This window comes from Ruditapes philippinarum, unplaced genomic scaffold (assembly GCF_026571515.1).
Source record: "Ruditapes philippinarum isolate M1 unplaced genomic scaffold, ASM2657151v2 ctg4979_1_1_1_1, whole genome shotgun sequence".
Taxonomy (NCBI): Eukaryota; Metazoa; Mollusca; class Bivalvia; order Venerida; family Veneridae; genus Ruditapes; species Ruditapes philippinarum.
In genome coordinates this window covers 79,953-92,383 of record NW_026863576.1, presented here as the reverse complement: position 1 = coordinate 92,383, position 12,431 = coordinate 79,953, and the positions used below count along the sequence as shown (strand labels likewise).

The window sequence follows — 12,431 nt, the reverse complement described above, 5'->3', positions numbered from 1 at the left end:
ATTAAAGGCTTAACACTTAATTTATATTTCCTATGGTAAAAGAGATATGCTTGAAATAAGTTGTCCTAAATCCTTTTGTAACGATATTACAACAGAATCATTTAATTCTCTCAAGAATGTCCTTTTTGGCGGAGGTGTTGTCTTTTAGGGTTGAAGCATCAGAATTGTAGCCACAGTTTAACCCTGCATGATCGTTAAGGGCAACTAAATGTGTTGTGACTGGAGTCTATGCATCTCTTAGCTCCAGCAGGTGAGGTGTTTTTGACCCTTGCTGTTGCCTTAAGTTTCTTTTTAACACCAGAGGTTAACTAAAATATTTTTTTCTGTTTTTGCGCCATTTGACCTATACATGTACTGTGTTAGTGCACAGTAAAACTAAGCAAAACAAATAAAAATCTCCAAGAAAATAAAAAGAATAAAAAAAGAGAATGATACTTGTATATATACATGTACATATATATGATATTAAATTTATATTTCAGATGGAGGGAATTGTGGACCGAATGCAGGATGAGGCCACTGGTGTTCCTGTTAGAACAGTAAAAAGTTTTATGTCCAAGGTGCCAAGTGTTTTTACAGGTAAAATTTTTATACAAATATTGAATAGTATTGCTATGCTTTGATTTTGGCACTGTCACTTGTGACAACCATGGCTCTATACTTCAAGTGGTTGGTACACTGTAAATGTTTGCCATGGCTCAATACTTCAAGTGGTTGCCATGGCTCTATGTGTGGCTGCTGTAGCTCTTTACTGTGTAAAACTACCTTGACTCAGTACTTTAAATGACTGCTAAGGCTCTATACCCTAAATGGCTGCCTTGGCTCTATGCTACATATGGCTGCAGTGTCTCCATACTGTAAATGGCTGCCATGGCGCTATGCTAAGAATAGCAGCAGTGGCTCCATTCTGTACATTACTTCCATGGCTCTATTCTACATTAAAAACTCTGAAAACCGGACCCTCTCCGGACTTGACCAAAAGTCCGGTTTTCAGAGGATTCCGGGAGGGGAATTGTCCGGATACCATTAAAAACATTTAGAAAAATCATACCTATACAGGGAAAGGCACAATTATAATGAAAGAGCTATGATTTAATTGCCAATAAGAAATTAACACACACTTACAAGTGTTTTCACACCTGCATAGATAAAAAGGGTGATCATTAACTGGTAATTGAACATGTCACCTGTTGAGATTATGTTTTAATATGCTTTAAAATACACAGAAAGTTGACACTTAAAATTGCTGTCCGGTTTTCAGAGGATTTTTTATGCATGTTTAGCATTAGAAGCCACAGAAAAGTGTCCGGTTTTCGGAATTCAGAGGTTCCGGTATTCAGAGGATTTTTTTCAATGAACATATAAGGAGAAAATACGGGACTTTTAAAATGGTCCGGTTTTCAGAGGATTCCGGTTTTCAGAGAGTCCGGTTTTCAGAGTTTTCACTGTACATCTAGCTGTCATGGCATAGACAAATCACAAGTTATTATTTCTGCTAGCTTTTATGAAAATCAGTTTTTCACCACCATGTTTTACAATTTTGTCATGAACTGTGGTATCCCTCTCTCTGATCTACAATATGTCTGATATGATTTTATCATTGTCTCAAAATAACACTGGAATTTATCTAAACGATATTAAATTTTGTCTTATTTTGTCTTATTCATGACTTTTTACCTCAATTAATATAAGACATTTCTTCTTTACAGTACTGTATTTTTCCAATATTATTTTCATCATGAAAATAAGATGAATTTTTCAGCAATGAAAAGGCTATTAAAACACATAATTTCCACCATTGTTATCGAAGAAAACCTTTCATTGTTACTTAAAGAATATGTGAAATATGCAAGTCATTGCTAAAAATTCAATTCATTAAGAATTTAATATATGGAGATTCATATTTCTCAGGAAATCTGTATTCAAATTCAAGCAGACAGTTTATACAAATGTAGATCAAGGCAAAAGGGTTTGTGGGACCAAGTCTTTATACATAGAAATTATACTTAGAAACTGATAAAAACCCTTTCATTCAAGGCTGAATATTTTAATTTTGTTATTCAAGAATCCAAGGAGTCTGACTTTTAATACTGATTTTGTTACGTTCATTTCAGGACAAGACCTAATATTTTGGATGATGAAGAATTTAGATGTAGATGACCAAGGTAAGCTTACATTGTAATCATTGGGCAGTTTATTTTATACTCCTATCATTCACAGTACTTCAGGGAATTTCAAAAGTTTGCTTTCTTTGCTCAGTACTGGCTAAATTGATGTAAGATTTGTTAGTTTGGTCATAGGTTTTGATTGGTCGTCTAATTGCAATAATGGGTTAACTACTTATATAATTTTATACGAGTTAACTTATTTAGTGATCATTTTGTTATTCCTTGAGAATTTTGTTTGTTGCTACCTAAACACTATTTGTCCTTCAACGTAATTCAAACAATTTATATTGGAATGATTAGCAGATAATTTGCCCACAGGTTACTGATACAACTTGGGCCTAATGAAATCAAACAAACAAATTCAAAGCTTACATGTTGAGACTCTTGGTCTTTGCTCTTTAAGTGAAGTAACTGACAGTCTTTCAAATAAACCCTTCTTAGATATGATTTTGATAAGAGAAACAAAAATAGGAGATTAATGTGAAATTATTGCATCCTTTTGCTATTTTGTTTTGTATTACCCATAAAAGGATTTTCACAAAGGTTTCAGAACCTCCTTTGGCAATTAGCACTATTTCAGATTAAACAAATGTTACTCAAAAGTTATGTTAGGTTGTCTTTTACTAATTTTGGATAGACCTGAGAAACATTCTGTTAATTAATTTCTTATTCCTGTTCTTTTGAATAATGCTTATGTTACATCTGAACTTGAACTTTGTAAGAAACTTTAAGAACACAGGAGATTACAGGGGGTTGCAATTTCTGCTTTATCTTTGTCTCATTTTCACTGATTATAATTACAAAAGAAGTGTTTTAAATGGAGGTTATGCATCAGTATTTGGCTTTATACATCCCGAAGAACCATTACTTCTCAAGCAGATACTATTTCTGTCTGTTCTTTTGCTTTAAAGAAGTCCTTTATAAAATGACATAACACTTTTCTGGGTAAGTCATATCTATAGGTTTCTATTGGCAACTATAAATTAAACAAAATAATATGTAAAATGAAATTGCATACATATTTAGTATCATTCAGTGAATTACTGAATTTAAAATTTACAACAGATAATAACCTTGAAGGACATGAATGGTGACATGTCCGGGGTCCGTACTCTCAGTGCCTGAAAGGGCGAATGGACCCTCATTTAGCGTAGAATACACACACATAAAATAAACTGAATGTATTTTCTATGAAAATAAAAGAGAAATATAAGAATAACGTACCTGGCATAAGATTTTATATAGAAAACTTACAATTTGTTCTCAAGGCTTGCAAAGTTTTTTTGTCTGAATGTATTCAGTTATTGTTGGCATGCACTTGGTGTCCATTATTTTTAATTTGAAGAAAATGTGTTTGATTTATGGCATGAAAATATGTTTTAGATAAATGTCTCAAGGTAAATAATTGCAAGATGTTGTGATCTGTAAGAAACAACAAAATTCTGCCAAAGTTATGATGGAACTATTTTACATTCAAGATGTGTATTCTTACGTAAACTTGCTCTGATATGAGGATATGAACATGTCCTGAGATAAACCAATCAAAAACATCCTGAACATGGAAATAGGAAAAAAATAATCTTGTTTTTTTAATTGATTAGATTACAGTTTTGACATTATGATGTTGGTTTTTGTGAAATTACCTCAGTTGAAGTTTATTGCTCCAGTGTAAACTCTGTTTCCCTAGGTTGAATAAGTAAAGTGTTTCATTGATAGATTTCTATTGAATTTCTCATCATAGCCTATGAAATGGTTTCTTATAGCTATTTTAACATTCATTGGCATGGAAGGGAATTTCTGTTGAAAGTTTTTTCTCATTATTTCAACTGATGCTCTGTCATGTTTTTTTTTCTACATTATTATAAGTTTAGGTCTATGTCAAATCATCACATCATTATATTTGGCTGAATCCCACTGACCTCCATTTAGCCTATCTGTTATTATATCTATATTTCTGTGCAAACATTCCATTTGGCTCTCCATATGTTCTGTCATAAAGCCCTCCATTTATCCCACCTGATGTCCTCCCATGAAGTTTCAAGTACAAACATTCCATTTAACACTTCTTATGTTCTGTCATAGTTATACATAATTCTATATTTCATTGGGAGCCCTCCATTTAGCCCACCTCATATCCTTTAATTGAGTACAAACATTCCATTTAGCTCTCCTTATGTTCTGTCATGGTTATACAATATTTTTATATTTCAGTGGAAGCCCTCCATTTAGCCCACCTGATGTCCTCCCATGGATATTTCTTCCCAATAGATGACCATGTTCTTACTGTGAAATGTGATAATACCTACTACAGATTTCAGGTAAGTAATGAAATCACTGTATCCAAGCCTATACAATTCAGTGAATATGAGTTATTGTAATAACAAGCACTCTTGACTTCTGATCACTGCATCATTTATTGCAAGCCTTTACAATTTAATGAGTATGGGATTTTTACCGTTATTGTAACAACATCTATACAAGGAGATAAGACTGCAAAAAATATTTCTATTTATGAAACTATGGGCTTATGATAATCATATAATCATTCTCTAAGGCTCTTTGTTGACTTATATGGTTTTATATGTTGGACCAGCAGGGCTTGAACCTTAGGTCCCTTTTTAAGAGAGGCAGAGACACTACTTGTGGCTGTTCTTCGGAGACAGGTTACAACAATTGATCCCTTAAAATGTTTTTTACCCCAGTCATATATTTATTTATATTGTATGTTATTATGACATGCATTGATTCGCATAATGTTTTTTTACAGTGTATGAAAAAAAGCAAGATATCAATCTTTATGTTTGGCATCAAATAACCTTAGAAATGAATCTTTACCTTTGTATTGCATACATCATTCTATCGTTCATTCTCTGAAAACTTCACAGCTGAACCAACAGACAATATCTGAGGAAAAAAAACTTGATTGGCATTTACTTAACTAGATTTAAAGATTATATTTCATATAACTGGTTTCAGCCTCCATTTATTCATCAATACATGCCATAACAAACTAAATTCCTACCTTGAACCCTTCTGAGTTTGTTATCATTGAGCATATTTCCATCATCATTAGTCGTCAATGATTGATAGTTAGAATGATGGTGAATAAGTACTCAGCAGATAATGTTACAGATATGGTTATCTCTACTAATCTTAAACTGTATGAGGGAGATCGATGCCTTTAATAACCAGGTAATTAGTTTTAACTCTAGGAGCAGGAGCAGGAGTGGTGATAATGATAGCCCTTTACCAAAGTGTAGAGCCAGATCAGCGTGCACATCTGTGTAGCCGGACCAGGTTCTCAGTGTTGTTGTTACATTTTTCTTGTCCTTAATCGTTGTTGTTGATTTTCTTCTTGATCATTGGTTTAAATATGTTTAGTGTTGATGATTGAAAACTGCTACAGCGGATTCTAGAGGGTATAAGAGATGTTGCACTTTAAAATAACTCACACAGGCTAAATCAAACCAAACATAGCCAGTGACCTTGAATTCTTTTATGTCAGGAGGCTTTCCAGCTGGCTTATGGAACTTTGTTGCTTTTACTGAGGTACTAGTTTGTACCTGAAATAATGCACTGAGGGAGACCTGAGGTAAAGCTGGAAAGTTGCCAAATGACCTTAAAAGTGCGATGTGAAATCTGGCAAAAAGAAAAAAATCCAAGTCAATATATTATAAGGAAATATAAGGAATCTTCTTTTTTGTAGACTGTTTACACTAGAAGCTGCAAGGTTTTAGGGATTTTGATATTGAAACTTCATCCGCTGACACATGGTAGTTCCAATTTCAATGCAGGACAATTTCATTCCCCTGAATTAAGTGCGATATGATTTTAAGATAAGTTATATTAGAAGATGAAATTTTAAGATTAATTTTAAACAGTAAACAGTTATATCTCTTGCATCTTGATAAATTTGTTTTGCTTTCTAGAAATGATTGACTTTCTGTTTTAAATGATGTAATTGATTCAAAAGCTGTTCAAAAAGAAGTTGTAATTTACAACTGTCTTAATTAGATAGTTAGATAATAAAACTTTAAAAAAATGCTTTAAACTGATAATAAATTAGAAGTGACTCAATTAGGCCAGTAGAGAATGAACACTTCATGCATTTAAGATGCATGCATGGAAATTACGTAAGACATTTTTGTCAAGTGAAACAATCGTGGAGATTTATGCTTAACACTTACTCACAATCTTTAAGGCAATTTGCAGTCCAGCCATTGCTAATGCAACTTTCTATTAACTATTCCATTATGCTGGTTCATTATTTATTACTACTGCAGTAATGTATTTAACGCGCTGTCAGGGGCTAATTCGGCCGTAGATAATTAACTAATAAATGTACTTGTGTCTTTAATCTTCCTGTGAAATAGATTTTTTGATAAGTCTTTCAATTCGTTTGTAAACAATCTAAGGTCAATCAAGTCTTTATCAATTTTGTTCATAGAGAAAACATAAACAGGTTTATGAAAATTATATATATAAGAAAAATGAGCAATGTATATATCTATATATATTGATAAATGAAAATAAAAGGATTTTTAACAAAATATTTTTTGAAACTTAAAGACATATTATGCCTCAGAAACAAAATTTTTTTTACTTCTTAAGAAAGGTCTAGCATGAAGTTTATAATTGTTTTAAAGAATTTTAAATGCTTGATACTTAAAAAAAGTAGTGATAAATGTAAAATAATTTGTCATAAAAGTAGAAAGTGTAAACATAGTAGTAGTTTGACTTCCATACAAAATACAAATTCACTGCAACTGTAATTATTGCCAATCTGATGAAAAAGATGATTCAGGTAATTGGCCAATATGTAACTTTTTGGATATTATAATAGTACACCAAAACTAAAAAACTAGAAATAAAAATAAAAGCTTTCTGAGTCATAATGTGCCTTTAAACAAGGAGATAAATATGGTTTTTATTTGTTTGGGTCGTCAGACCAAACAAATAATGGTAGTGAAATTTCAGACCCTGATACGCTTATTTGCAAATATCGAAAGTAGTCCGAACTCCTCGAAGCGGTTACTTTTCTTTATATCTACACTAACGCCGAAAAATTAAGGGAAGATCAATGCGTAAAGATTGTCAAATGACAGGCGCATTAATTTTCAATCCTTCACGAGAAAGAAAAAATAGTTCCCCATTGGTCAAAGATTTCTAATATTGTGTAATTCTTTACAGATATACATGCATGATTATTTACATCAGTGTTAGACAACAGGTTTACCGTGAACAAAATATCTCGAAATTAGTAAGGGTTACAAACCCTAATTTAGAATAATGTGATTTTCTTCAGGCTGTTATCTTATAACTTCCCCTCGGTCGAGGGGTTAACACGCTTGCTTAGAAAGCTAGAGGTCTGGAGTTCAATCCCAGTTGAGGCAACTCACTTTTTTTTTATTTTGTAAATTGTTTAAGCCAAATAAACATTGCAATTAGCCTTATAGCCAATTTACTACAGTTACAACACTGGAAACAGAATTGGTGGCACTATACAAAAACAAATTGGTTTATAATCTCATAACCTTCACCTTTATGACTTTCTGAGACCCAAACAAATTCAGCACCATCTATGCTTAGATGTCACAAATGGTCTGACTGAAACCTTAAGGTGTTTTAACTGTAATGTCAAACCTCTTGTATAGGAACTACACATAGCATTTTTAAGTGAAGGTTGGTGACTACATGTATTTGCTCGATGTCTTTTACCAGTTATTACACAAGTGTGTTAATTATGGAAGTCAAAACTGATTTATTCTATCTTTTAAATTATAACAAAGTTTTAACATTTAGAATCAAAGTTTTTGCCAATCTGAGTTAATTCATTTACTAATGTATAGCGCAAAAGATTCAAAGCTGGACTAGTGTGAGTAGGGATCAGAAGAATACCTTGTACCCACCCTCAGGGTTCACTCATGTTAGATACGACCATTTTGCTGAAAGCCCCCCCCCCCCCTGCAATGATTAGAGAATTTGAGAACTGACTAGACTTACATATTACATAATATGGGAGTATAGAAGTATAGGTGACAGATATATATACTAGAAACTGTGATTAAGTTAATGCACTTGTCTACCTATAATTACATGGAGACCAAGTCCAATGGTTGGAGGACACTTTCCTTTACTACTAACTAATTTGATAATGTTTCATTATTTCATTAATCTGTAAATTAATAGAAAATGAGGGTTCCAGTCATTATCAGTGTGTACCATAGAACTACTAGTATTGAACAGGTATTTTAAAGCTGCATGCCTCCAGATGAGCCAAAATATTGCAAGAAAATTAAACTTAGGAAAAATGTTATAAAATTTTAAGAAAAGCAAACAAATTAAAAATTGAAGTGATAATTTACATCCTATGTGCAATTAATGACTGATTTTTGCAGTATTTATCACCATATTTCTACTGCGTTACTAACGCAGTAGGGGCTAATTTTGCACATTCTGACTTCTTTTTGGTTATTTACGCGGACTGTAAGTGCGGATTGCAATGTGACAATTACTTTCTTTGTTCACTTTGCAATATTTTACTTTTAAATACATTTTCAAAATTTTCATGAAAATAAATATGAATCTGGAGGCATGCTGCTTTAATATTTTCGTTCTATTCAATCACAGAATTTCTTCTGAAAATGCTTTTTAAGGTAAATATGATATTTCTTACAGAAGTAATATCTTTATGTAAATATTAAGATATATTCATTGATGTTAGAAATATGTTAATCAAATAATTCCCATGGCTGTCAGGATACTGTAGTCTCAGTATATAAAATATCAACTTTTTATTACTACAAAACCAGTAGTGATGGTCTAGTGCTTAAGGTGTCTCCCTTCCAACCCAGGGATTGTGGGTTCAATCCCTACTAGTGTCAGGGCCTTGTTTCCTCATATTGACATGAATCAAGTAGTTAAGGTGTCTCCCTCTCAACCCAGAGATTGTGGGTTCAAGCCCATACTAGTGTCAGGGCCATGTTTTCTCATATTGATTGGAGTCAAGTGATTAAGGTGTCTCAACTTTATCAACTTTACTACAAAGCCTAGAAATATTGACCAATATTCATGGCCTAGTGAATAAGGTATCTCCCTCTCAACCCAGGTATTGTGGGTTAAAACCCAACTAGTCAGCAGTTCTGGTTAATTTCAGAAGTCAGATTCAAAGCTGGTTTAAATAAGGTTTTGTAAGACAGTTACCAATCTATGAAGATATTGTTATCCGAGTGTTTTATTCTTGCCAAAATATAACAAGAAAGCTTCTATAAGTGTTATTGTCTATATAGAATACCCTATGTAATGACAACCCTATGCCACCGGTATATATGTATTGCAGCTAAATTTTAGTATTTTAATATTGAAAACCTATTGACTTTCAAAGGACTTCTCCAAATTCAAAGGAGGACATGTTCATTACATAAAAAGGTAAAAATGACATAAGAATTTATCAGTATAAAAGTACCTGTACTGATACAGATGGCAGGTGTCATAATCTTATATCTATTATCTGTTGAAGTGATTGGTACATTTAATGTGCAAATGCCAAAAAAATGCCTCAGTTATAACCAGCAAGAACTGACTTAACTTTATGCTTGACCGTGTTACATGTTTAAATATTTATGTTGTAAGTGTCAAAAAAGTGATGCATCTTTTTACAATGGTTATGCCATGTTTTATGGTAATTGCACATTGATTGATTTTGCAATATATCTAATTCGTGAAAGCCGAGTAGTCCAATAATATTACTGACGTCAGAAGATCTGACTGGCACAGATATATACACTCACCATCATTTGTCAATTGTCATTGTTAACGTCTCCTGAAAAATGACTGAAACAAAAAAACAATCCCCTGTTACAAGGAGAAAAATAACTCATTGTTCGGTAAATAATACATTGTGGTTATTATAGTGTATATTTCTATATAAGTTTCTAGTCCGTTAATGTCAAAGAATCGCCAGTTTGTAGGTCAAGGTTGTACTCTTTGCTTAACAATGCCAATTACTATACAATGATATATATATATTTTGACATTTTACCCATACATAATATATCAATGGCTTTTTTAAAGTCCAAGAAGTTGAAGAAGAACTTTGACCCATAATTTGTCATATTTTGAAGGTTGAAAATGATCATCTGTAAACACTGCAGGCAGTACCATTACTAATAAAAAATCATAAAAAGTCAAAATATTTCAAAATCACCATAGGCCATACACGTGTGCCATAATTGGATTGTCAGTAAGAAAAAGTTCAACAAAATGAGGCATGTCCCAATGGTTATAATTTATACATGTATAATTATCATAAAATGTTATTGATGGAGATGACGTAAATATATAAAACGGGTCGTTTAGCAATCATATTGGATAAATGGTTGAAGCGCAATGATAATGATTTATCTAAATGTTAATTGGCTCTCTACTGCACGCACTCCTCACTATACAGTTTGTTCCCATCTCATAACACTCCAAATTTATATAATGAAGCAGCTATGCAGACCAGTCATGTTAAATTGTTATATGCTAAATTCAGCAGCCAACAGTATATTGTAGTCCCTGCTTCTTGATGTGCAGACTCACTTGACTATACTAGTATTTTAGGACTCATTAACATCACAAGTGCTGAAAGAATAAAGGTACTTTTCTTAAGATGACAATAAGTTTTTAACTTCTTAAACTAAATTTGTGTATAAGACTTCTCCTGCATAATTTTCAGAACTGTCAGTTATTAATCTAGAGGAACTCAATCTCAAAATACTTAAATCAAGCAACTAACGGTATAGAGTTAGATCTTGTCTGGTCTTGGTCTTGTCTTGGTTTTGATCTTTTTCTGGTCTTATCTTGTCTTGGTTTTTGTCTTGATCTTGGTATGGTGTTGTCTTGGTCTTGGTCTGGTCTTGATTTTGGTCTGGTTTTGATCTTGGTGTTGGCTTGTCTTAGTCTAGTTTTTGCTCTGGTCTTGAACTTGTCTTGGTCTGGTCTTGTCTTGGTCTTGATCTGGTCTTGGTTTTATCTTGGTTTGGTCTTGTCTTGATCTTGGTGTTGGCTGTTGGTCTTAATCTGGTCTTAAACTTGTCTTGATATTAGTCTGGACTTAATCTTGGTCTGGTCTTTATCTTAGTCTTGATCTTGGTCTGGTCTTGATCTTGTCATGATCTGGTCTTGGTCTTGTCTTGATCTTGGTCTAGTCTAGTCTTGCCTGATACTGTACTGTTGGCATTGGCATCACTCCCTTTCAGCTTTTTAAATTGTTTAATTTTTTCATATAAGCATTAAAGTATTATTTAATCTAATGGTTTCATTCTATGTAACAGTTCTTCTTTATCAATTTTTCAGACACCCTGCTTTTGGCCGTCTAAGTGTGGTGAACCTGAAAATACTGATTATGGTAAGTTTCTAATGTATATATATTAAATATTCAATGTTGTTTTGGTAAATGAGAACCTAGAGACATGCTTTTTATTGTGTCGCCTTGAAAAGGTGACATATAGGGGTTACTTTTGTCGGCGGTGTCGGCGGCGGCGGCGTCTGTGTCGGCGTCGTTGTCGTTGTCGGCGTCGGCGTCCGCTAAAGCTTGTCCGGAGCATAACTCAGTCACTATAAGTCTGATTGACTTCAAACTTGGTATGCATGCTTCTTTCAATAACCCGAAGTGCAGTGCACAAGGACCGGTACTCTGCAGTTCTTATTTTTTGAGTTATTGCCCTTTGTTAATTTTCATACTTTAATTTTGTCCAGGGCATTTCTCTTCAACTAAAAAAGCTATGGACTTGAAACTTCATAGGATGATAGATCTCATTAAGAAGAAATGCAGTGCACAAGAACCAGTGCTCTGCATTTCCTAATTTTTGAGTTATTGCCCTTTGTTAATTTTCATACTTTATTTTTGTCCGGGCCATTTCTCCTAATGTATAAAAGCCATGGACTTGAAACTTCATAGGATGATAGGTCTCATTAAGAAGAAGTGCAGTGCACAAGAACTGGTACTCTGCATTTCTTATTTTTTGAGTTATTGCCCTTTGTTTATTTTCATACTTAATTTTTGTCCAGGCCATTTCTCTGAAAGTATAAAAATTATGGACTTGAAACTTCATAGGATGATAGATCTCATTAAAAAGAAGTGCAGTGCATAAGAACTGATACTCAGCATTTCTTACTTTTGAGTTATTGCCCTTTGTTGCTTTTCTTACTTTATTTTTGTCCTGGTCATTTTTCCTCAAGTATGAAAGCTATGGACTTGAAACATCATAGAATGATAGA

The 12,431-nt window shown here is 33.1% G+C and overlaps 1 protein-coding gene across 4 annotated transcripts in view; it reads left to right on the top strand.

The window, feature by feature from the left end:
- The first annotated feature begins 482 nt into the window (after positions 1 to 482).
- Positions 483 to 12,431, top strand: part of LOC132722556 (regulator of G-protein signaling 7-like) — a 42,495-nt gene continuing 30,546 nt past the window's right edge. For all 4 annotated transcript variants that reach the window (XM_060707073.1, XM_060707071.1, XM_060707072.1 and 1 more), the window contains exons 1-4: positions 483 to 579; positions 2,115 to 2,165; positions 4,380 to 4,486; positions 11,508 to 11,559. In XM_060707073.1, coding sequence (XP_060563056.1) covers positions 483 to 579; positions 2,115 to 2,165; positions 4,380 to 4,486; positions 11,508 to 11,559 — 307 coding nt within the window. The remainder of the gene's footprint in view (positions 580 to 2,114; positions 2,166 to 4,379; positions 4,487 to 11,507; positions 11,560 to 12,431) is intronic.